Source organism: Bos grunniens, chromosome 2, assembly GCF_055505025.1.
Source record: "Bos grunniens cultivar Pamir isolate PY7600 chromosome 2, Bosgru_T2T1.0, whole genome shotgun sequence".
In the NCBI taxonomy this organism is placed as follows: domain Eukaryota; kingdom Metazoa; phylum Chordata; class Mammalia; order Artiodactyla; family Bovidae; genus Bos; species Bos grunniens.
In genome coordinates, this window is record NC_141166.1 from 95012844 (window position 1) to 95039755 (window position 26912).

The window sequence follows — 26912 nt, forward strand, 5'->3', positions numbered from 1 at the left end:
CTTAACAAATTATAAATAATAAATATCTGAAGAAAATAATAAAAGGATGCACTGGCCAAGGATTTTATATATAAATATGTGTGTATTCTATTATTTATGAAAAGGTTATTACTTAAAATATTGTTGATAAATAACATACATGTGACAAAATATTTATAAAATAAAATGACACTTTCTTTTATATAAGATACATTTCTGGGCAGAGATCACAGACTACTTTGAGAATTTGTGAAGTCTATAAAACTTTTCCCAGTTGGATACATAAATATACAACTTTGTTCATACGGGTTTGGAATTCATGGAAGCTTTGATTCCTACTTATGGATTTCAAGGGCATGTAGGATTCTAGGACCTCAGGTCTAGGACTCTGGCTTTAAAGGCAAATTAGAAACCTTGAATTTGAATTTAATATTTAAACATGTAGATTTGTTTATTATGTTGGGAAAGTGACAGTTTCTCAGGTATTGAATATTTTTATTTAAATTAGTAGCTGAAAATGATAATCTCTAAGTTCCATTCTATCTCTCTATATTCTTCTGAAACAATGAGCTTTCCTACTTCTTTTGAAATATGAGACCATTTTCTGCTCCCTGATTATGTTGATATAAACAGGATGATTCAGAAGCACTCACTAAGGAGGGATACATTCCACTGACTCAGGTCTTTTAACTTAGGGTAAGAATCGGGGGCAAGAGCCAAAAATAAAGAGGATCAGAACCTTGCTCTCAGACCAGGAAATAATTAAGTAGGCATGTCACTGGATATTGTGGCAGCCTTAGTCTGAAAGAGCTCTGACTCAGGGTAGGAAGCAGTTTCAGAATTTTTAATAGTATTTTGTTTATCTTTGTCTTTCAGCCTTCATAATTTTATTCTTGAGACCTAGACTTTAACTGGTGGTGTGCATGTGTACTCAGCCATGTCCAACCTTTTGCGACTCCATGGAATGTAGCCCACCAGGCTCTTCTGTCCATAGGATTTTCCAGCCAAGAATACTGAGTTGCCATTTTCTACTCCAGGAGGTCTTCCCAACCCAGGGATTGAACTCACATCTCCTGTGTCTCCTGCATTGGCAGGCAGATTCTTTACCACTGCACTACTTGGGTAGCCAAAACTGGTAGTCAGTTTTTATTATCAGTTTGTGCTGATTCTTGCTTTCTGTTACTGCATTGCAAATTACCCAAAAACTTGATAGCTTAAAACAATATTTTATTATATCTCATGATTCTGTGGATCAGAAATTCAGGCAGAGCTCAAAAGGGTGACTCCTCTGCTCCATGTGGCATTGACTGAAGTTACTCAGTAGTATTCAACCGTAACGCAGGTTGGTCTGCTGAGTCCACGATGGCTTTTCTTGCATATCTGGCACCTTGCTATGATGGCTAAAAGGCTGGTCTGAGTTGGATGGTCAACTGAGGTGCTTGTTGTTGTTCAGTCGCTCAATCATGCCCAACATTTTTGAAACCCCATGGACTGCATGCACCCTGTCCTTAACCATCTTCTAGAATTTGCTCGAACTTGTGTCTATTGAGCCAATGATGCCATCCAACCATCTCATCCTCTGTTGCCCCCCTTTTATCCTTCCCTCAGTCTTTTCCAGCATCAGGGTCTTTTCCAATGAGTCTCTCTTCACATCAAGCGGCCAAAGTATTAAGAGCTTCAGCTGAAGTGCTTATCAGTGGCCTTTGCAGTATAATGGTCTAAAGGTACTCAGATAACCTTCAAAGAAGTTGACTTCCCTTTGAGTAAATGTTTCAAGGGGCCTGGGCAGAGGTGCAAGGATTCTGATGAGAGGCTTGAGAATCCCAGAATGTCCCTTCAGCTACATTCTGTTAGTTTAGGAAGTCATTAAAGCAAACAGAATCAAGGAGAAAGAGTTTAGACTTTGTATCTATCTCAAACAAAGGAATAGCCAAGTATCTGTGACCATCTTTAATCTATCAGATTTTCCCCCTAAACTTTGAATAAAGAGGATTCAGTTAATCATACTTTTTGATTCAATGGCTATGATTTGCTTTCTTTTTTCTTTCTTTTCTTTCCTCCCTTCCTTTGTTCTTGTTCCTCCCTCCCTTTCCCCCTCCTCTTCCTCTTTTTTCTTCCTTTTTTTTTCTTTTGCCCTCATTATAGATAACATTACATTTTGTTTAATATGTGTATATTTTTCTTTATAATTATACTTTTGAGAGTTTTTATATGAATATTTTCTCAAAAACTGTATTGTTTGTGGTTAATTTATTTGTAATTAGTATAAATGGCATTTAATTATATTTCATTATTTTTCTTTTCTTTATACCACAAATATTGTCATTTTAACACCCACTCTAGGTTTTTAAGCACACATCTATATGCTACAAAGCACTCAGTCATGGAAATCCACTGCATTTTAACTATTTATCCTCTTAATGATGGTTGGAATCTTCCCTGGTGGTTCCACAGTAAAGAATGTACCTGCCAATGCAGGAGACATGGGTTCAATCCCTGGGTCAGGAAGATTCCCTGGAGAAGGAAATAGCAACCTACTCCAGTATTTTTGCCTGGAAAATCCCAGGGACAGAGGAGCCTGGCAGGCTTCAGTCCAAGGGGTCGCAGAGTCAGACATGACTTAGTGACTAAAGAAGAACAACAAAATGATGGTTAATCAAAGTAGTTCCAGTTCCCTGCCACCATTAATTTTACTTTCTTTACCAAATAATGTCAAATAATATTAACTGTGTGACAGACATGTCTAAGTACTAACAACATACATGTTTTATGAATTTATATAAGAATGGGGAAGGGGATTTATGCCTAGGAGTAAAATCTGTGAGTCATAGAATTTTGTCAGATGTTTTTCATAATTCTAGCATGTATCTCATTGCAGGTTTCCATTAACTTTGTCCATGCTTTTTTCATTAAGCTAGATTTTTTTTTTCAATTTTTAATGTTTATTGTATTTTGAATATGTAATAAATTCACATAGTTCAAAAATGAAAATAATATAAAGCAAGTTAATGTGGAGAAAGTCTTGATCCAACCCATTTCCACCCATCCCATTCCTCTTTCATGCTTTATCTTAATTACTTTTGCATCATTCCAATGAGAGATCCTTGATTTTGATGTAACCTAAATTTATTGTGTTTGCTTCCTACCTTTTGGTTTATGCTCTTGAACATTTTTGGAAAACATTTTCTTGTATTTTTGAAAATTCTTTTCTTTAACATTTTCATTCTTTATCATCTTATTAATATGAGATATTTTATCTTATATAATCCCAATTATGTCTTGATCTTACTAACTTTAAAATTATGTGCAAAGGGTACAATTTTACTTTACTAATTTTTTCATCCATTGAATCTGATCTTTGTCCTCTGGAGGTTATTGAGCAGCACAATGCATAAAGATTTTTATTTTTATATTGTGCTATATTTAAATGACACATTTGCAGATAACTTGGCAAATGCTACATCAGCATCTGTTTTTGTAGCTCTGGGCTGTAGAGATAAGGCAGACTGATTTGCCTGAGGGGCCCATGGTTTTCATAAAGGGCAGGAACCAATCCTTTTTCAAGTTCCACATTTAAGGGGTTAAACTGGGGTGGCCACAAGAACAAAAGTAAATTGCAGAGAAAGTAGGGAGGACCAGTGGGCTTCCCTAACTGTGAATCAGAAAATGTGGGAGAGGGCACAATGGCTCTGGTGCACAAAATAGAGATGAGGCCACTCGCTATAACTGAGAGCTCCTGGGACTGGTGCCCTCAGCAGTTGTGTGATCATCTGGGACTGGCAAATGGGAATAGTAGGTGGGATTATTCAGCCCCGCCACAATGCCCTGGACATGGCCTCCAGAAGCAGTAGGTGATTTCCAATGAAGAGACTCTGCATTATTTGTGAGATGTTTCACCCTGGTGAAAGTGTTTCCTCACTTTCCTTTCTGTCTCTTTACGGGAGACTCAGGAAGCATTCCTCCCTGAGGTCTTGAACCTGCTGGTACTGGCCCACTGTGGTTGGAATTTCCACCACCTCATCTCTACAAGGCTAAACCCTGGGGTATCTTAGCGCCTCATAGAAATGGTTGGGTGAGGAAATCAAAGGTACTTCCCACTAGAGAGCCTGGCCAGTTTGAATAGGAACATCCTCATCCCTGAACCTGAAAAATGATCCATGCCAACTTCTCAGGAGAGCAGGGTTACCACTACCACCTCGGAACTCCTGGCCTTCTCAGAACAGAAAGCTTTGCTCCTGCCCCCAGTGTGAGATGCAGTTATTCAAAACAGCACTTTATTAGATATTTGAAAGATCTTCAGTGATTCTTGTTCATGTTAAAGTTTGAGAGAAGCATTTGGTCTCATTTTTATCTCCTCTGGTTGGCTCTCTTGTTCTCCCCTGGCCCCTCGAATAGATGCACAAGTATTTGGCAGCATTGAGCCTCTTAAAGCTAAGACCAAATAACTAAGCTTTTTATATGATTTCTCCATTTATGAAGGGATTCCAGTCCCCTATCCCCCAACATAAGACTCCATGTTAAATTTGAATGTCAGTCCAACAACAAATAATATTTTAATGTCCTGAGAAATACTTGATTCTTGGATCATATTTATGCCAAGTAATTAATTGTTGATAATATGAAATGCAAATTTAACTGGACAACCTGTATTTTTATTTTCTACATCTGGAAACTCTATCTACAGTAACAAAATTGCCCCTTGTATAGCTAGTAATTTCTGCCAGCATCAATATGAATATTTGATAAAGCAGCTATATCTTTTTATATAAGGTTTTCACTTCCTTTTTGAAGAGACAGAAGTTGAAATCCTAGTCTCTGCCCTCTACCAAGCCAGCATCGATATGTTTTTGTATACCTACAGAAGATGTCATTGAACAGAGATATATTATCTTAAACAGGAACTGGCTCTGAGATACAAAACACTCTACTTTCTAACACTTGTCAGAAGAAAGCACTCAAAATTGTGGAAAGAAAAGAAAAAATCTGTTTTGAAAATATTCCCTAACATAAAGTATCAATATTAACTAACTCTGTAGTAGATTAAATCAAGTGCCAAGAGTACATTATACAACTGAGTCATTCTGGGTTGCCTGTCAGGAATGCTTCTTGCTTTAAATGTGATACTCTCTCTGCTGGATAACTGCTAAAGTTTCCTCTAGTCTTGGAGGATAGCTGGTAACACCTGCTTTGAGTGGGTTTTTGTTTAGGTCAAAATTGCCTCTGCTATAATCTGTGCTGAGAATTTGCAGTTGAATACAGGACTGGTCCTGGGGGCTGGTAACTAAGATGCTTTTTTGAGGAAATCTTTTACGGGCTGACCTTGGTTGGGCCAAACTCTATGCGAAGATAAAGTGCGCTTTTATTTCCATGAGAGTACCGGATGAGAGCACTCTTTAATTTCAATAATGCAAAGTCTGTCCCTGCTCGCCAGATTTCCAGAACTTAGATAAATGACCTTAATCAGCAATATTATTACTGCAATTTAAACTCTATAATTTGTAGTTTCTACCCAAGTCTCATAGAAGATAATTTAAGGAATATGCTGCTAACAATGCACTTCTCTGTATGTTTAAGGTCTTTTATGGATCAAATTAGAACATGAGAGTGCTGTAAATGTAATCATATCACTGGCAGAATGACCTCTTCTGATTTCTCTTTTTAGGTTTTGCCTTCAAATTTTATCAACTGTTGTTTCAGATATAGTCCTGTGCATTTAGTTTTTAATTTTATGTATTTATTTTTGACTGTGCTAGGTCTTTGTTGCTGTGAGGATTTTTCTCTAGTTGCAGCAAGCAGGGGCTGCTCTCTAGCTCTGGTGCATGGGCTTCTCATTGCCCATTGCCATGGCTTTCTCTTGTTGCAGAGCACACCTCTAGGCACGCAGGGTTCAGCAGTTCCAGCTCCTGAGCTCTAGAACACAGGCTCAGTAGTTGTTCCATACAGGCTTAGTTGCTCCATACCGGCATGTGGGATCTTCCCAGATCAGGGATCGAACCTGTGTCTCCTGCATTGGCAGGCAGATTCTTTATCACTAAGCTACCAGAGTAGTCCAGTCCCATGTATTTTGAAATTTTCACTTTTTAGCTTCTTGTTAACCTCATTTCCCCCCTTTCCATTACATTTACATAATATTTTCATTAATTTATGTGTGTGTGCTTAGTTGCTCAGTCATGTCCAACTCTTTGCAACCCCATGGACTGTAACCTGCCAGGCTCCTTTGTCCATAGGGATTCTCCAGGCAAGAATACTGGAGTGGGTTGCCATGTCCTCCTCCAGCGGATCTTCCCAACCCAGGGACAGAACCCAGGTCTCCCACATTGCAGTCAGATTCTTTACTGACTGAGCCACCAGGGAAGCCCTACGTTAATTTATATCATCTTTATTTTAGGGACATTGTGTAGAAGATTTTGTGTGTTTTTATGATGAAAATGGGCATTCATGTGATAAAGTAAAGTTGAAAGAATACTATCAAAGTAAACATCTTTGTACACAAATCCTGGATGTGAGAGTTGGACCATAAAGAAAGCTGAGCACCGGAGAATTGCTGCTTTCGAACTGTGGTGTTGCATAAGATTCTTGAGAGTCCCTTGGACAGCAAGGAGATCCAACCAGTCCATCCTAAAGGAAATCAGTCCCAAATATTCATTGGAAGGACTGATGCTGAAGCTGAAACTCCAATACTTTGGCCACCTGATGCAAAGAACTGACTCATTTGAAAAGACCCTGATTCTGGGAAAGATTGAAGGCAGGAGGAGAAGGGGATGACAGAGGATGAGATGGTTGGATGGCATCACCGACTTGAGGAATGAGCAGGCTCTGGGTTGGAGTTGGACATGGAAGCCTGGCACTCTGCAGTCCATGGGGTCACAAAGAGTCGGACTAGACTGAGCAACTGAACTGAACTAGTAGCAATTGATGTTTACATATCAATCTTCTATGCAGTCATTTTGTTAATGAGGTTGAACTTTAATTATTTGTTGGCCATCAATATTTCTTCTCTTAAAAGCTTGTTCATAATTTTGTTCATTTATTCATGTTACCATTCCCTTATTGATATTACGGTATTCTTATGTATTCTGTACACCGTTCTTTTGTTGCTTAATAAATGTTGAAAGTATTTTCACCCAGTTTGGGCCTTGTGATTTTAATTTCTTTGTGAGGTTGATAATTAACTGAAGTTCTTATTTTTAATAATAATGATCAATTTTTATAAGGGTAGTCAGTGTGTTTATCCGTGTGTACATGCAGGCTTGTGTCTGTGCTTCTGTGCTTTGCCAGTTTAGTTCCTCTGGGTATCTAATTCTTTACATTTTTGAAAAGATAAGACATAGTGAAGTTCCCATACCCTAATTCACCCCCTTTATATCATAACTAGTGAGTTCCAGGTGGTAAAATTGTACAGAGAGGGAAAAAAATAGCCAGATGGGAAACCAATATTACATCATAGCCAGACAGATGATATGCATCCATACTCAAACTGAGATTCCAGAAAAAACACAGTCTTACTAGGACCCAGTTACAGGAAATTAACACATACACACGCTTTAAATATAGAGAAATTGACCAGCACGCGTTCACTGACCACAAGCAAACAAGAACTTCTCGGAGACTAGAGCTCCTGTCTCTGCTCTGGGGTCTAAGAAACCTATCCATTAGTATATATGTTCAGTGAATGTTTGTATATAGCTGAGCCCAATCAAATTAGCAATGCCTATCTGGTAGCTCAGTCAGTAAAAAATCTGTCTGCAATAAAAGAGACCCGGGTTTGATCCCTGGATCAGGCAGATGCCCTGGAGAAGGAAATGGCAACCCACTCCAGTATTCTTGCCTGGGAAATCTCATGGACAGAAGAGCCTGGCAGGCTACAGTTGTTCCCTGGTGGGCAACAAGGGCAATTGAATGAATATAAAATCATCACTTGTTGGACAAAGCTACTGTGGTGAAATGCGGGAGACAGTAATCACCTCATTCCCCTAATATATATACCTCTGTCTTCTTTTATCTTTACTAAGCCATTGAACTCTGGTCAATTGAGAGAGAAGCTAATCTGATTCCCAGCTTCATAATGCTGCTGCTCTTGCATCCAGGAATCAACGGTTTTGGGTATTTATGTCTTCATTCCAGAAATCTCTCTAAAATGGAGATTTTTTGTAAAATCTCCATAAAAATGGATCTCAATAAGACATCAGTTTTTACTCTAACCACAGCATACCATGGATCAAAAATTCACATCTTATTCTAACTCCTATTTTACATTAGATTCAGTTGTGTTGGCCAGTATATTCACATGAAAAGGTATGGGTTCAAGTAACAAAATAAAATATGACCTAAATTTAAACAATATAATCTTGTCCTTCCCATTAGTTAGTTCCTATTGAGTACTTTTAAACCCCAGTCCTTTTGTAATAATATATATTTAAAGGGATTACACTACAAATACTTTTTTCTCACTATTTTTTCCCTTGTCTCAGCCAGAAGTGTGACAAGGACGAAAGATCACATGACAAGAGCTGAGTTAGGGTAATTCGTATGCCTAGACACTTGGTATTTCATCATTATAAGCATTATGAAAACTTAAAGAAAAACTTAAAGGTCATCATAAATATTCTCTTTATAACACTATTTCTTTTCCTTATTAAAATGTAATATACAATAAAACTTTAATCAAGGCATTGGCTATACATGAAAAAAAAATAATGCAAGCTTTTGAAACTGGGGAGAAATGTATGTGGCAACAGTTTGATAAGATTGTCTCTTAAACTATCATTAAAAAATCTATTAAGTAACCACATTTTCTTGCTTATAAATTTCCCTGTGTGTCTACTGAGAAATACTCTTTTCATACAAATAAAAATTCCTCTAGAATTTTAGTGAAAATACATTTCTAGGAAGTTATTCAGAGAAAAGTGACAATTGAATCTAATTTTGACAAAGTAACGTATATGTACTGTTTTATATACTCTGAAAGATGTCAGGCTTTATCAACAACCAGGAAATCTTAATATATGGGCTTCTGTCTCAGAGTGGTGAAAGAGACAAAAGTTCTGGAGGCAAATGCCCAAGGCAATCTTCATTAAGAAAGAAATTCATTTGACTAGTTTGAACAATTTAAACAGACGATACCTGCTGTCATTAATGTTATCTGTTTTAGGCTTCAATGCAGTTGTGGGTTATATAACTTATTTTATCTTATGGAAAATATTTGATGTTACAACCTCTTGGAATCAGCATTCAAAATACCATGCTTTCCCCACCTGGTGAGCAATCCACACACTTAACCTCTGTATCTGTAGACACCCTCTTGTTTCATTCCAGAATGCCATTATCCTTTATTCATCTGAAAAATGCCCTTAAGATCCTATTTACTGCTTGTCTTTTTGCTTAGTCTTAACCCATGGCACTTTATCTGGATTCCTAAAATTGCATTTATAAAAACATAATATTTTTATTTATATCTTTAATTCAAATGGAAGCTCCTCAAGGGTATGGACTTTGATTTATTCATGTGTCTCTGCCTAGTATCTGGAGCAAATTCTCCCCTATAGAAGAATACATAGGAGAATGAGCAAGTGGTAAATGAACAAATGAACAACAGTTGTATTTATGTTTTCAAACATATTTGAACATGATGTATTTATATTTGTCTAATTACCCAATATTGTCCAGTATGCAAGTTGTTTCAAACATTATGAACTATAGAAGGGTTTGCTGGTATTAAAGACAGAAGAATTGAGGCTGTCATTGTGTGAGAATATGAATGTTGTATATGTATATGGATATGAATGTTGTGTAAGAGAAAGAGATACTGTTTTCTGTGTGCTGTGCTTAGTTACTCAGTCATGTCCAACTCTTTGCAATCCCATGGACTGTAGCCTACCAGGCTCTTCTCTGTCCATGGGGACTCTCCAGGCAAGAATATTGGAGTGGGTTGCCATTTCCTTCTCTAGGGGATCTTCCTAACCTAGGGATGGAACCCAGGTCTCCCGCATTGCAGGAGAATTCTTTACTGTCTGAGCCACCAGGGAAGCCTACATCAGCCAAACCTAGAAATAAGGAACATAAACTCTGACTTTGTAGCCAGATGATTCAAGGCTTGGTTTTACAAGACTTGTCTAGTTACAATAAATCCTTGAATCTTAATGGGTCTCAGCAACTCATCTCGACAGTGGGAATAATACATTCTGTCCTAGCTACCTCACAAAGAAACTCTGAGTATCTAACCAAGGGAGATTTTTAAAGGAAATGGTAAGTGGCCTATAAAGCTCTGTTTCATGGTTTGCAAGGGAAATATCTCTATCTGTCTCTCTCTTTTTTTTTTAAGTAAGATTCTTTGCTGGGCCCAATATTCTGGATGCTGAGAGTTCAGACAAACAAGTGGAGGAGTCTCTTTACAGTAACACACCTACCTCTCCTGGTTGCTCGCCCAGTCATATAAGTATCACCAGAAGGTGAATAGGTCTTCCTGTGGCAGAGTGGGCGGGGGCTCCCTGTGCTCAGGCTTGAAGTAGCTGCAACCTATGCTTCTCTCCTCCCAGAGCCAGATGACTGGGAAGATTCTAATGGAGATCCAGCAAATTTATGAAATTAGATTCAAGCCTAAAGTCAAATGAACAAAATTCATTTCTTTTCTTATATGACTGTAAAAGAAAATGAATGGAATATAAATCTATTTATTCATATATGTTTCCTGATATTGACATATTTTGTTGTAGGAAAATTTAAAAAACAGAAAACACAGAGGTGTGTGCTTCCTCCTCTTGAAAGCTTTTCTGAATCTCATATCTCCTTTTCCTAATTCTTTCCAAGCAGAATTAGTCACTTAATTTCCAGTGCTTCTGTAGAAATGCTCAAACCTTAGATTTGAGACATCACACTGGTTTGAAATGATCTGTTTATGAGTCTGCCTTTTCCACCAACAGGGAAGTTGTTTAGAAAGTCTGTCTTTTTGTAAGACCAGATCCCACCTAGCTCTGCACCTGGGAATCAGGAAGGCCTCGAGAAACACTGACTCTTGAAAAATAATGGACATTTTTAATCTTTTCCTTCAGGCCCTTTAGTATTAAGCATGTTCTAAAAAAGGCAAGGATAGGAGAGAGCTTGAATGCATGGTAGAAAATGGAGAGGTTTGGGAAAGAAGAATCACATGACTTTATTTTCCAAAAACCTTGATAATAAGAGAAGACTGTGTAGCTGCTTCAAATTAGTCAGAGAAAAGAAGGTTTTTCACTTGTTGAAGCTATGCTCTCTATTCACATGGATGCACTTACGGAAGGGGCATAGGAAAGAAAGAGCCACTCCAACAAAGACGATTACAGAGAAAGCTCCTAGGAGTCTGTTATTAAGCTTAATATCCTTGTTGTTCTGGCAGTATAGGGATTCAGCTGTAGAACAAACAGGAAACAAGCCAATGAGAAAAATGGATTTTATTTCTACAGAAAGCAGAAAAGTCCCCAGCCTTTGAAAGGAGAGAGGGGAAAGAAAAAAAAAAAAAAAAAAAACTTTGGAAAAGTATAAAAGAAGAATAATGCCTTTGGAATGATATTATTTTAGACACTTAGGACAGAGCTAAGGAATTCAAAGCCCTAAGCTGGAAGAAAATTAGGTAGTTCTATTTATTTGGCAACAAATTTGAGTTGTAATGAAACATATATGAATAATTTTTGCTTTGACATCTTGAGTCCATTTTTTTTTTTTCTTGAAGAAACGTTGAATTAAAAATCCCCATTCTTATTAGTGTTACCACATGGAGGTGAATAAAGACAAGTAAATAAGGAGTGAGGATGCAGTTTTTAAAGTAGGATGGGAGATGGAGAAATGCACAACAGAATGTTTAGAAAGTCTTCTAAAAATAGCTTTAGGAGGCCAGAGCAGTCTTTCTGAGTGAAGCCATTTCTAAGCCAAAGCATAAATGATATGCAGAAGTTAGCCAAGGACAGGACACAGTGGGAAAAATGGACTTCTCCTGACAAAAGAATCAGAATTTATCACTTCAGAGAATTAAGAGAGCATGATGCTTTCCAGGAACCAAAAATGAGAAATTTAATACGATTGAAAGAGTTAAGTAACAGCATGAAATTTATTTCAAAGGGACAAGGGTGTCATTGAAACATGTAAATGGAAAATGAATTATTTTGAGAGATCACTCTTGACTGTTATATGGCAAAGGAATTGGAGTGGGATAAGACTGAAGGTTGAAGGATGTATTCTAAACCAAGTGTAAAATGTTGACAGCCTAAATTTGTATAGTAGTGAGAATGGAGAGTTGTACAGAAAGTTCAAAAATACTGTGAAATAGAAGAAACAAAATGTAGTGAATGCTTGAAATTTTTGAGAGAGAGAGAAGTCAAAGATGGTGGCAGGTTTTCTGAAGTAGATAACCAGATGGATAGTTACTGCCTTGGTTTGAATGGGGACCCCAGGATAAAGTTCTGTGGTAGTGGCTATAGGGTTTGGATGACAAGGACTGACAATCCACATCAGTGACTCAACATTTTTTTTATTATGTCATATTTACAGTTCTAAGTTCTCAAGTGCTTAGAATACTTCTAGTTCTGATTCAATTTAAATATTGATTATTGATTTCTTAGACATCATGAGTTATCTTGGCAGAAGTTAAAGGAATCCATATTGAACTTAGAGTGTATTGGATGCTATGATATCCTATAGTGTTTCAAAGTGCAGGCAGAAAAAAAAAAATCTCAATAGGGAATTTAATTATTTAATTTGAGATTAGCTTGAAGAATCATATCTTGAACAGTATTGGAATAAATAAATGTCTTAGTTTTCTTGGCAAAGAAAATCTGATGGGGATCTTCTAGAGTGTCATTTGTAAGGAGACAGAATGGAATGTTTAAACATCTTATGAAAGAGATGAAAAAAGAAATGTCCATGAGGAAATATGACAATGAGAGAGTTCAAAAGCTGTATAAATGCCTGGCTATGTGATTGGCAGCTCCAACATAATGAACTCAGCTGTCTGTGAAGCTTTGTAAGTTACTACAATTGTAGATAAAGGCTTTATGATATTATCCTCCATGATTAGTATCCAAGCAAATACACTAGATGAGTTTCATTTGTTAAAACAAAAGCCTAGTTTCAAACAAAGCATCAGCTGCCATTTTCAGATTCAGTTGGAGAACCACTTTTTCCTTTAACAGGAAGAAATGTTCATCATTTTAATTTGTCGAGAAGGGATAAGCTGCTAATTGCCTTTGCAATAGCAAGAACTATTCATTTATAAGTTAGTCATTGTTCAACACTGATATTTTGAAACATTTTTTTGCATTGCTTTTGTAAATCAGAGATATAAAGAATTCATTGCTATTTTAAATGAATTCAAAATTATTATTATAATATGAAATATCAGAGGAAAATAAGGCAGTGTTACAGGAAATAATTGTCTGCACAATTAAAGATTTGCAAAATTATTTGCTTCTTTCAATGACTTTATTCAACAAATAGCAAATGCTAAACATTATTATTTTGAACCCAATAATACAATTGTATTTCTTAATTCAAAGAATAAAGCATTTTAGATAAAACCTTTTCTTTAATGTATTACTAGAGCAACTAAAGAATCACTTTAATCATCAAACCATTTAATTTAATCATTTTTAAGAATTCATATTTCTGTTACAAAAAGAATATGTCTGTACAAGAAAAGTAGAAATAAAAATATATTGTTTAAAGGCAATGATAACTATAAATCTAATACCAGTGATAGTCACTGTGAAAATTTTTGTATACATTCTTGTAATATCCAGACAGAAAACAAGAAACAAAATCAAGTAATTTACATATCTTGAACATCTTCCCATTCAGAAATTATATTTACACTTCATCATGACTGTATTATTTTAAATTATATGGCTTAATCAAAATTATTCACTTAAACCCTAATTACCAGGACTCATGGTCATTTAAAATAAGTTATAAACCATATAGCAGTCAACATTTTTTAGATTTAAATCTTTACCTAACCTTAGTATAAATTATTAGAAATTAAAATTTTGGGATAATTAGTAAAATATTCAAATTTCCTCATGATCTGATAGCTTTGTCTGTCTCATCTGCTGTAAGTCTATATTTATGTCTTTTTGTATCTATTCATTAAGTATCCACTTGATACTTTGATAGGAAACCTTAGGAATTCTAAGATGAGTAATGTATAGATAATGGCTATAAAGGCAAGGAAGCCTGGTATGCTGTAGTCCATGAGGTCACAAAGAGTTGGACACAGCTTAGCCACTGAACAACAACAACAATGGTTATAAAGAAGGATATGTCTATCAGGATGAATGACAAACACACAATAAAACCAAAGGGCAGAATAGCGTGAATAGTGGGTCAGAGAAAGAGTTGAGTGCCACCTGCATATAGAACTACCAAAGTGAAAAAGCACACCTAGAATTCTGATTCAGTGAGCTCCTGCTATGTTTAGGATTAAAAGAACAGACTGTGAGGCAAAACTGGGATGGTTAGTGGTAGGATTATTTTAAATTAGAGGTACAGTTTGCATAGTCAATAGTCATAGACTTTTGATTTTCTTTCGAAAGTGGCCTTCACCTTCCAAAGACCATCAGGGATACCAGAAAGCTTTGCCAACTTAGGCAATTAGACAGTGTGCACATGGATAACTCCTGCAATCTAATCAAGGATATTCTTGGCTCCCAGCTCATTTGTGAGACCACAGGGGTCAATTTAAATTTCAGATCTTCAGTTGAGGTTGTTTCATTTGTAGAACCTTTCCTGTTAAGCACTAAAGGAGTACAAAGTCATTCTTTAGCCAGAACATTTGATTTGAAGTATGATTATATTTAAATGGTGCTTTTAGAATTCAATTTAGAATGCAGAAATCATGGACAATTTCTTTTGTCTAAGCAAACTAATAAAACCACAATCTTTTAAATATAATTATAACATTAGTTTGAAAATGGTCAGATTCTTTTTCTGATTAAAAGCCCTTGGTTTTAATTATAACTTGGCATCTAGTTTAGAATTTTAATGTCCCAATATTTATTAATAAGGAATGCTATGGTGAAATTAACTATTTCTCTGCAGTGGGATTTCCTACTACAAGAAACTTTTGATCTACCTTACTGTGTAAATCCGTGGTGCAAGAGTTCTAATTAATTCAGGATATTAAAGTTCTTTTATGGGAATATGACCACAATGGCAGAGTAGGAAGACCCTGAGCTCACCTCCTCCCAAGGGCACACCCAAATTACAACTATTTATAGACAACAATTTATAAGAACAATCTAGAGACTAAAAGAAAAGATTTTCCACATCTAAAGATAAAAGGTAGGAGGGGCAGAGTTATAAGATGGCTAAGACTCACACCCCCAGGTAGATGACCCACAAATAAGAGGATAATCACAATTTCTAAGGTTCTCTCCAAAGTTACTGAAACAACTGGAGAGTTTATCAATACATAAATGGATACAGATAATGTGGTATATAAACAATAGAATATTACTCAGCTGTTGAAAATGAACTCTTGTCATTTGTTACAATCTTGTCATTGCCATAATATTCTTTGGATAGATCCAGAGAATATTATGGTAATTAAAATAAATTGGAGATAATTGGAATACCACATTATCTCATTTACATGTGGAATCTAAAAAAGTAAAACAAAGTGAAAGCAGACTCATTGATATAGAAAACAAAAGAGTGATTGCCAGAATGGAGCAGGTGGAGAGGTGGATGAAATGGATGAAGAGGATTAAGAATTTAAAATTCCAATTATATTCTAAATAAGTCACTGGGATATAATATACAGCATTATGAATATGATCTATATTATAATACTTTGTATGCGAACATATGGTTATTAGACTTGTGCTCATTTCACAATATGTGCAAATGTCAAATCATTATATAGTACACCTGAGACTAACATAATATTGTATGTCCACTATATTTTGGTAAATAAATAAATCAATGTTCTTTTCTGCTTTCATGCTCTAAACATTATGTAACCAAAAATAGTTGTAATCAGTAACTTTGCAAATATACTATCTCTAATTATTAATAAATGAACATAAATCTTAAATGGTTAAATATTTCATTATAATGGCTTATGTACACATTTCCATCAAAGAATCCTTGATATGCCTGGTAGCCTCTGGTGGAATTTCATGTCCCATATGTTAAGCATTCCACATTAGGGCTAAGGTTTAAGTGGAAATGCTACCATTTAAAATATAAAGTAATGAGGCAAATTAGCATCAATTCAGTATGATGAACATCAATTCATTAAAATGCCACACCAGGTATATTCAATATGGTTTTCTTAATTACAAAGTAATATACACCAGACATTTTTTAATATAAATGGATGATAATGGCATTATAGGTAAATTATAGGGAGGAAAGAAAAGAAACAAGGGGGCTTTTAGCTGTATTTGCAATGTTTTATTTTTTAAAAAGATATCTGAAGCTAACATGGTGAACCTAGATTGTGGGTAAATAGTTTATCTATTTTTAATATTAAAATTAAAATCCTAAAAGATGACATTTTAAAACACCCGAAAACTCACCACATAGTGATATTCACTCAGTGTTTTAGTGTTTAGCTTTCCAGCCTTTGATGTAAGAATAACCAAATACACATTTTGTCGTAAATGTGGACTGTAGTTTTTAATATCTTTGTTTGAACATTGTATTATATTAATGCTTCTATGTAAGATATTACATATCATATATGGACATATATCTAAATAGATAAAATTTATATCACTTTATTCCATTAGGTATTTTAGGTGTTTGTTTTTTTTTTTTTTTTCCTATCACAAATTGAGTTAATTGTTGCAGTATTGATTTAAGTACTTCCAAAATGTCTTTTGGGCTTCGCTGATGGCTCAGATAGTAAAGAATCCACCTATAATGCTAGATACCTGGGTTCAATCCCTGGGTCTTAGGACATTTGCACAAAACTGTCCTCAGAATGGAGCTTCCCTTGTGGCTCAGTGGTAAAGAATCAGCTTGCCAATGTAGCAAACGCAGGTTTGATCCCTGGGTACAGAAGATCCCCTGGAGGAGGAAATGGCAACCCACTCTAGTATTCTTGCCTGGAAAATCTCATGGACAGAGAAGACTGGCGGGCTACAGTCCATGGGGTCGCAAAAGAGTCAGACACGACTGAACAACTCAACAACAACAATACTCAGAATGATAAGTTAAAAAACTTTTGCCAATTTCATATGTGAAAAATCTCTCATTGCTTTCATATGAAATCAATTTTTTCCCCAAATGTGGAGTTTGCTTCATTTGCCCAAAGTTTCAATGAAAATATTGTCCCACAGAAACTCTATTTTAAGGGTACCAGTGTTTATTTCAATCAGGTATGATAAAACATGTGGACATGGAAACGACTCATGAGAGAAGTCTGTTATACTCACAGATCCCTAGAAACAGGACACCTGGCATGCCATACAAGGAGCAACTTGGAAAAGTGACGGAATCAGTCAGAATTACTCAGGAGGCAGAGGAAGCGAGAAAAACGTGGACAGGAGCCTCACCTGTGATTTCTACAGGAAGGCAGGGTGAGCTGGTTTAGGATTGGCTAATGAATATTCTGAAAGAGATGGGAATACCAGACCACCTGACCTGCTTCTTGAGAAACCTATATGCAGGTCAGGAAGCAACAGTTAGAACTGGACATGGAACAACAGACTAGTTCCAAATAGGAAGAGGAGTTCGTCAAGGCTGTATACTGTCACCCTGTTTATTTAACTTATATGCAAAGTACATTATGAGAAACACTGGGCTGGAAGAAGCACAAGCTGGAATCAAGATTGCTGGGAGAAATATCAATAACCTCAGATATGCAGATGACACCACCCTTATGGCAGAAAGTGAAGAGGAACTCAAAAGCCTCTTGATGAAAGTGAAAGAGGAGAGTGAAAAAGTTGGCTTAAAGCTCAACATTCAGAAAACTAAGATCATGGCATCCGGTCCTGTCACTTGATGGCAAATAGATGGGGAAACAGTGTCAGACTTTATTTTTTGGGGCTCCAAAATCATTGCAGATGGTGATTGCAACCATGAAATTAAAAGATGCTTACTCCTTGGAAGGAAAGTTATGACCAACCTAGACAGCATATTAAAAAGCAGAGACATTACTTTGCCAACAAAGGTCCATCTAATCAAGGCTATGGTTTTTCCAGTGGTCATGTATGGATGTGAGAGCTGGACTAGAAAGAAAGCTGAGTGCCCAAGAGTTGATGGTTTTGAACTGTGGTGTTGGAGAAGACTCTTGGGAGTCCCTTGGACTGCAAGGAGATCCAACCAGTCCATCCTAAAGGAGATCAGTCCTGGGTGTTCATTGGAAGGACTGATGTTGAAGCTGAAATTCCAATACTTTGGCCACCTGATGCAAAGAACTGACTCATTTGAAAAGACCCTGATGCTGGGAAAGATTGAGGGCAGGAGAAGAGGACAAGATGGTTGGATGGCATCACAAACTTAATGGACATGAGTTTGGGTAAACTCCAGCAGTTGGTGATGGACAGGGAGGCCTGGCGTGCTGCGATTCATGGGGTTGCACAGAGTCAGACACGACTGAAGTGACTTAGCAGTAGCAAAGAGTCGGACATGACTGAGCAACTGAACTGAACTGAACTGAATGAATGTTCTCATTAGGCTCTAATATTATAAGGGCTTCCCTGGTGACTGAAGGGTTAAGAATCCACCTGTAATGCAGAAATATACTGATTCAATCTCTGGGTTGGAAGATGCCCTGAATAAGGAAACAGCAACCCACTCCAGTATCCTTGCCTGGGAAACACATGGACAGAGAAGCCTGGTAGGCTACAGTTTATGGGGTCCCAAAAGAGTTGGACACAACTTAGTGACTAAACAACATGACAAGAAAATCAATATATATGGACTTCCCCTTGTTGTCTGGTACCTGGCTGTGGAATGACTGAAGCAAGCGATGGTGACCCTGGAGTGTGAGAGCCCTGTAGAGGCGGCGGTTGGGGTGTGGATTCTGTACTGGTTGGTTTGCATTGGACAGACACACTGCCTGAGCCTGCAAGGTTGTGTGTCTATAGAAATTGACTAAACCTGGAAAGGACAGTCCATCTAGGATCAGCAAGGTCTCAGATGTCAATGTATCAAATACAGAATGTAAGAAAGCATGGTTAATACAAATTAGTATTAAATGCAGTGCTTTTAAAGAATGAGCAGTCATGCATAATGCATTGGGAAATAAGAGAACAAGACCAGAGATAAGATGGTTGTGAAAAATATTTATTCATGTATTAAGCAGTTATTTTACATATTGAGCATTCAGTCATGGGCAAAACCAGAAGCAGGCTCTCCTTTCATTCAACTTATACTCTAAACTTCATTTTTAAATACATTGTACTGGAGTAGTTTTTTCATAGATTATACTAATAGAGGATGTTTCAAAACCAAGAGTAAGTAACATGCAGTTAGTACATCTACTGTTGTCTTCTATATTCTCTGTATATGACAGTTTTTTTCAGGCTTGCTTACTCTTTAATGGAGATAATGCTGTTTATAATCTATTGATTAAAATTTGGAGGAATTGTAGATAATTTCAAGCTTATTTTGCAGTGACTCCATACACTACTAAATATATTTTAGGCTAGTATTCCATTATACTTGGAATGAAACTACAGATATTTTCCTCCTAATATAGATGTTATACAGACATATTTGACTGGAAATAATGAACATAAGGGTTAACATGTGCTTTGCACTTTTAGGGAGAGTTTTAGTTTTGAATTGTGTTCAATTCACATGCAGAAATTGATATCCATTTTAATGATGTTGGGTATTAAATGATTAGGTTTTGCCAATTACTGATTTAAATTCTATTTCCCTAGGAATGATTTGAACCCTATTTGGTAGTGAAAATTCTATTTTGATTATTAGTTTTCTTACCCAAGCCTTCTCTCTCTGTGTATACAACAGTTTTTTGGATTGATGGCTTATTTCCCAATTACTAGAAGGGATTTTTATGTTTAATCTACTAGAAGTTTATTGTTAGATAAAATACCCTTTCAGTTATAATATGTGTTTTATAAACATATTTCATGTTTGTTTACCACAGGAATATTTTGCATGTAAATTAGGTGATATTATATGAACTGATTTTAAAAGCAGCCCTATTTCTTTTTTTAATTAAATTTATTTTATTTTTATTTTATTTTTTTTATTTTTTTTAACAATAATCACTCCTAGCAATCATGTACACATACGAATACACAGTCTCACATCCCATAGCTATATATTCCTAAAATACAAACTATTTAAACTTCAAAATAGAACAGAAGTCCTGATTAAAATTAGACATGATGTCTTTTTTTATCAAGGAGAAATCAAATATTAATATGTTTTCTTTTTTTTTTTTTTATCTTTTTTTATTTCTCTTTTTTTTTTCTTTTTAACCCTCCTCCCACCTCCTTCCCCATACCATCCCTCTGGGTCGTCCCAGTGCACCAGCCCCAAGCATCCAGCATCGTGCATTGAACCTGGACTGGCATCTCGTTTCATACATGACAGTTCACATGTTTCAATGCCATTCTCCCAAATCTTCCCACCCTCTCCCTCTCCCACAGAGTCCATAAGCCTGTTCTATACATCAGTGTCTCTTTTGCTGTCTCGTATACAGGGTTATCGTTACCATCTTTCTAAATTCCATATATATGCGTTAGTATACTGTATTGGTGTTTTTCCTTCTGGCTTACTTCACTCTGTATAATAGGCTCCAGTTTCATCCACCTCATTAGAACTGATGCAAATGTATTATTTTTAATGGCTGAGTAATACTCCATTGTGTATATGTACCACGGCTTTCTTATCCATTCATCTGCTGATGGACATCTAGGTTGCTTCCATGTCCTGGCTATTATAAACAGTGCTGTGATGAACATTGGGGTACACGTGTCTCTTTCCCTTCTGGTTTCCTCAGTGTGTATGCCCAGCAGTGGGATTGCTGGATCATAAGGCAGTTCTATTTCCAGTTTTTTAAGGTATCTCCACACTGTTCTGCATAGTGGCTGTACTAGTTTGCATTCCCACCAACAGTGTAAGAGGGTTCCCTTTTCTCCACACCCTCTCCAGCATTTATTATTTGTAGACTTTTGGATCGAAGCCATTCTGACTGGTGTGAAATGGTATCTCATAGTGGTTTTGATTTGCATTTCTCTGATAATGAGTGATGTTGAGCATCTTTTCATGTGTTTGTTAGCCATCTGTATGTCTTCTTTGGAGAAATGTCTATTTAGATCTTTGGCCCATTTTTTGATTGGGCATTAATTTTTCTGGAGTTGAGCTGTAGGAGTTGCTTGTATATTTTTGAGATTAGTTGTTTGTCGGTTGCTTCATTTGCTATTATTTTCTCCCATTCTGAAGGCTGTCTTTTCACCTTGCTAATAGTTTCCTTTGATGTGCAGAAGCTTTTAAGTTTAATTAGGTCCCATTTGTTTATTTTTGCTTTTATTTCCAATATTCTGGGAGGTGGGTCATAGAGGATCCTGCTGTGATGTATGTCAGAGAGTGTTTTGCCTATGTTCTCCTCTAGGAGTTTTATAGTTTCTGGTCTTACATTGAGATCTTTAATCCATTTTGAGTTTATTTTTGTGTATGGTGTTAGAAAGTGTTCTAGTTTCATTCTTTTACAAGTGGTTGACCAGATTTCCCAGCACCACTTGTTAAAGAGATTGTCTTTAATCCATTGTATATTCTTGCCTCCTTTGTCAAAGATAAGGTGTCCATATGTGCATGGATTTATCTCTGGGCTTTCTATTTTGTTCCATTGATCTATATTTCTGTCTTTGTGCCAGTACCATACTGTCTTGATAACTGTGGCTTTGTAGTAGAGCCTGAAGTCAGGTAGGTTGATTCCTCCAGTTCCATTTTTTTTTCTCAAGATCGCTTTGGCTATTCGAGGTTTTTTGTATTTCCATACAAATTGTGAAATTATTTGTTCTAGCTCTGTGAAGAATACTGTTGGTAGCTTGATAGGGATTGCATTGAATCTATAAATTGCTTTGGGTAGTATACTCATTTTCACTATATTGATTCTTCCAATCCATGAACATGGTATATTTCTCCATCTATTAGTGTCCTCTTTGATTTCTTTCACCAGTGTTTTATAGTTTTCTATATATAGGTCTTTAGTTTCTTTAGGTAGATATATTCCTAAGTATTTTATTCTTTTCGTTGCAATGGTGAATGGAATTGTTTCCTTAATTTCTCTTTCTGTTTTCTCATTATTAGTGTATAGGAATGCAAGGGATTTCTGTGTGTTGATTTTATATCCTGCAACTTTACTATAATCATTGATTAGTTCTAGTAATTTTCTGGTGGAGTCTTTAGGGTTTTCTATGTAGAGGATCATGTCATCTGCAAATAGTGAGAGTTTTACTTCTTCTTTTCCAATTTGGATTCCCTTTATTTCTTTTTCTGCTCTGATTGCTGTGGCCAAAACTTCCAAAACTATGTTGAATAGTAATGGTGAAAGTGGGCACCCTTGTCTTGTTCCTGACTTTAGAGGAAATGCTTTCAATTTTTCACCATTGAGGATAATGTTTGCTGTGGGTTTGTCATATATAGCTTTTATTTAAATTTATTTTATTTTTAATATAAATTTATTTATTTTAATTGGAGGCTAATTACTTTACAATATTGTATTGGTTTTGCCATACATCAACATGAATCCGCCACGGTTGTACACGTGTTCCCCATCCTGAACCCCCTCTCCCACCTCCCTCCCCGCACCACCCCTCTGGGTCATCCCAGGGCACCAGCCCTGAGCATCCTGTATCATGCATCAGCCTGGACTGGCGATTCATTTCACATATGTTATTATACATGTTTCAATGCCATTCTCCCAAATCATCCCACCCTCACCCTCTCCCACAGAGTCCAAAAGACTGTTCTATACATCTGTGTCTCTTTTGCTGTCTCTCATACAGGGTTATCGTTACCATCTTTCTAAATTCCATATATATGCATTAGTATACTGTATTGGTGTTTTTCTTTCTGGCTTACTTCACCCTGTGTAATAGGCTCCAGTTTCATCTACCTCATTAGAACTGATTCAAATGTATTCTTTTTAATGGCTGAGTAATACTATTTCTGTTTTTAAATAATAGACAGTAAAAGAATTGAATGTTATATGTGACTTTGAAAATAGTAGAACATGTTGACACTATCCAAGCCAGCCAGCATAGAATTGTCTTATTCCCATCGCCTGGCTAATAGCAGATCTCTATTGCCCCAACTTTCTAACTTGATTAGGAGGCCATGGTTCCTTCTAAGCAGAAGGTGGGGAATGAAGGAACCATGGCCTCCTAATGTCCTTGACCCATTGTCCTTGAACCTAATGTCCTTGAACTGTTTCATCCCATCTCATCCTGCCCCATCTGAATAGTACACATATATTCTTCAATGTAGTACATGAAAAGAATTTGACTTAATGCCACTGGACACCATTTTCTTTGTTGTTGTTTAGTCACTCAGTCACGTCCAACTCTCTGCAAACCCATGAACTGCAGTGCACCAGGATTCCCTGTCCTTCACATTCTCCCTGAGCTTGCTTAAATTCATGTCCATTGAGTTTGTGATGCCATCCAACCATCTCATCCTCTGTTATCCCCTTCTCCTGCCCTCAATCTTTCCCAGCATCAGGGTCTTTTCAAATGAGTCAGTTCTTTGCATCAGGTGGCCAAAGTATTGGAATTTCAGCTTCAACATCAGTCCTTCCAATGAACACCCAGGACTGATCTCCTTTAGGATGGACTGGTTGGATCTCCTTGCAGTCCAAGGGACTCTCAACAGTCTTCTCCAACACCACAGTTCAAAAGCATCAACTCTTGGGCACTCAGCTTTCTTTATAGTCCAACTCTCACATCCATACATGACTACTGGAAAAACCATAGCTTTGACTAGATGGACCTTTGTTGGCAAAGTAATGTCTCTGCTTTTTAATATATTGTCTAGGTTAGTCATGGCTTTTCTTCCAAGGAGCAAATGTCTTTTAATGTGTGGCTACAGTCATCATCTGCAGTGATTTTGGAGCTCAAGAAAATGAAATCTGTCACTGTTTCCATTGTTTCCTCATCTATTTGTCATGAAGTGATGGAACCAGAAGCCATGATCATATACAGCCTTGACATACTCCTTTCCCATTTGGAACCAGTCTGTTGTTCCATGTCTGGTTCTAACCATTGCTTCTTGACCTACATACAGTTTTCTCAGGAGCAGGTAAGATGGTCTGTTATTCCTATCTCTTTAAGAATTTTCCACAAATTATGTAATTCACAGAGTCAAAATTTTAACATAGTCAATAAAGCAAACGTAGATGTTTTTCTGGAATTCTCTTGCTTTTTTTTTTTTTTTGTTATATTGTAATGGATGTTGGGAATTTGATCTCTGGTTCCTCTGCCTTTTCTAAATCCAGCTTGTATATATGGAAGTTCTCAGTTCACATACAGTTGAAGCCTAGCTTGGAGAATTTTGAGCATTACTTTGCTAACATGTAAAATGAGGGCAAATTGTATGGTAGTTTGAACATTCTTCGGCATTGCCTTTCTTTGGGATTGGAATGAAAACTGACCTTTTCCAGTCCTGTGGCCACTGCTGAGTTTTCCATATTTGCTGGCATATTGAGTGCAGCACTTTAACACCATCACTTTTAGGATTTGAAATAGCTCAGCTGGAATTCCTTCACCTCCACTAGCTTTGTTCATAGTGAGGACCACTTGATTTTGCACTCCAAGATATCTGGTTATAGGTGAGTGATCACACCATCACCATCGTGGTTATCTGGGTCATGAAGACCTTTTGTGTATAGTTCTTCTGTGTATTCTTGCCACCTCTTCTTAATATCTTCTGCTTCTGTTAGGTCCATACCATTTCTGTCCTTTATTGTGCCCATCTTTGCATGAAATAGTCCCTTGGTATCTCTAATTTTCTTGAAGAGATCTCTAGTTTTCCCCATTCTATTGATTCCCTCTATTTCTTTGCATTGTTCTCTTAGAAAGGCTTTCTTATTTCTCCTTGCTTTTCTTTGGAACTCTGCATTTAGATGAGTATATTTTTCTTTTTCTCCTTTGCCTTTTGCTTCTCTTCTTTTCTCAACTGTTTCCTTAATGATTTCATTTAATTTTTTATTAATTTTATTGGAGTATAGTTGGTTTAAAATGTCATGTTACTTTCAGGTGAACAGCAGAGTGAATCAGTTATACATATACATATATAGCCACTCTTCTTTTTAGATTCTTTCCCCAAATAGGCCATTACAGAATATTGAGTTGAGTTCCCTGTGCTCTACAGCAAGTCTTTATGAGTTTTCTACTTTATATATAATGGTGTATGTATGTCAGTCTCAGTCTTACAATTTATCCCGATCCCCACCCTTAACCCTTGGCAGTCATGAATTTGTTTTCTACATCTGTAATTCTATTTCTGTTTTGTAGATAAGTTCACTTGTACTTTTTTAAAGATTCCATATATAATCAATGTCATAGGATACTTGTCTTTCTCTGACTGACTTCACTCAGTATGACAATCTCTAATCCATTTGTGTTGCTACAACGTTATTTTGTTCTTTTTTTAATGGCTAAGTAATATCCATTGTATATATATGCCACATCTTCATCATCCACTCCTTTGTTGATGGGCGTTTAAACTGTTTCCATGTCCCGGTTATTGTAAATAGTACTTCAGTGAACAATGTGGTGCATGTACCTTTTTGAATTATCATTTTCTCTTAATGTATGTCCAGAAGTGGGGTTACTGGATCATAAGGTAGCTCTACTTTTAGTTTTTTAAGAAACCTCTATCAGATCAGATCAGATCAGATCAGTCGATCAGTCGTGTCCGACTCTTTGCGACCCCATGAATCGCAGCACGCCAGGCCTCCCTGTCCATCACCAACTCCCGGAGTTCACTCAGATTCACATCCATCGAGTCAGTGATGCCATCCAGCCATCTCATCCTCTGTCATCCCCTTCTCCTCCTGCCCCCAATCCCTCCCAGCATCAGTCTTTTCCAGTGAGTCAACTCTTCGCATGAGGTAGCCAAAGTACTGGAGTTTCAGCTTTAACATCATTCCTTCCAAAGAAATCCCAGGGCTGATCTCCTTCAGAATGGACTGGTTGGATCTCCTTGCAGTCCAAGGGACTCTCAAGAGTCTTCTCCAACACCACAGTTCAAAAGCATCAATTCTTCGGCGCTCAGCCTTCTTCACAGTCCAACTCTCACATCCATACATGACCACAGGAAAAACCATAGCCTTGACTAGATGAACCTTTGTTGGCAAAGTAATGTCTCTGCTTTTGAATATGCTATCTAGGTTGGTCATAACTTTCCTTCCAAGGAGTAAGCATCTTTTAATTTCATGGCTGCAGTCACCACCTGTAGTGATTTTGGAGCCCAGAAAAATAAAGTCTGACACTGTTTCCACTGTTTCCCTATTTATTTCCCATGAGGTGGTGGGACCAGATGCCATGATCTTTGTTTTCTGAATGTTGAGCTTTAAGCCAACTTTTTCACTCTCCTCTTTCACTTTCATCAAGAGGCTTTTGAGTTCCTCTCCACTTTCTGCCATAAGAGTGGTGTCATCTGCATATCTGAGGTTATTGATATTTCTCCCAGCAATCTTGATTCCAGCTTGTGTTTCTTCCAGTCCAGAGTTTCTCATGATGTACTCTGCATATAAGTTAAATAAACAGGGTGACAATAAACAGCCTTGACGAACTCCTTTTCTATTTGGAACCAGTCTGTTGTTCCATGTCCGGTTCTAACTGTTGCTTCCTGACCTGCATACAAATTTCTCAAGAGGCAGATCAGGTGGTCTGGTATTCCCATCTCTTTCAGAATTTTCCATAGTTTATTGTGATCCACACAGTCAAAGGCTTTGGCATAGTCAATAAAGCAGAAATAGA

The 26912-nt window shown here is 36.8% G+C and overlaps 1 protein-coding gene across 26 annotated transcripts in view; it reads left to right on the plus strand.

The window, feature by feature from the left end:
- The window catches only part of GALNT13 (polypeptide N-acetylgalactosaminyltransferase 13), a 943716-nt gene that overhangs the window by 759285 nt on the left and 157519 nt on the right, over nt 1-26912 (plus strand). For 2 of the 26 annotated variants that reach the window (XM_086368915.1, XM_086368932.1), the window contains one exon: nt 6368-7106. The exons of 22 other annotated variants lie outside the window; for them this stretch is intronic. In XM_086368915.1, the coding sequence (XP_086225041.1) occupies nt 6368-6402 (35 nt within the window). In that variant the 3' untranslated portion in view covers nt 6403-7106. Of the gene's footprint in view, nt 1-855; nt 4957-6367; nt 7107-7991; nt 10625-26912 lie in introns of those variants that run through there. 2 more of the 26 variants (XM_086368900.1, XM_086368925.1) reach the window with 2 other exon arrangements.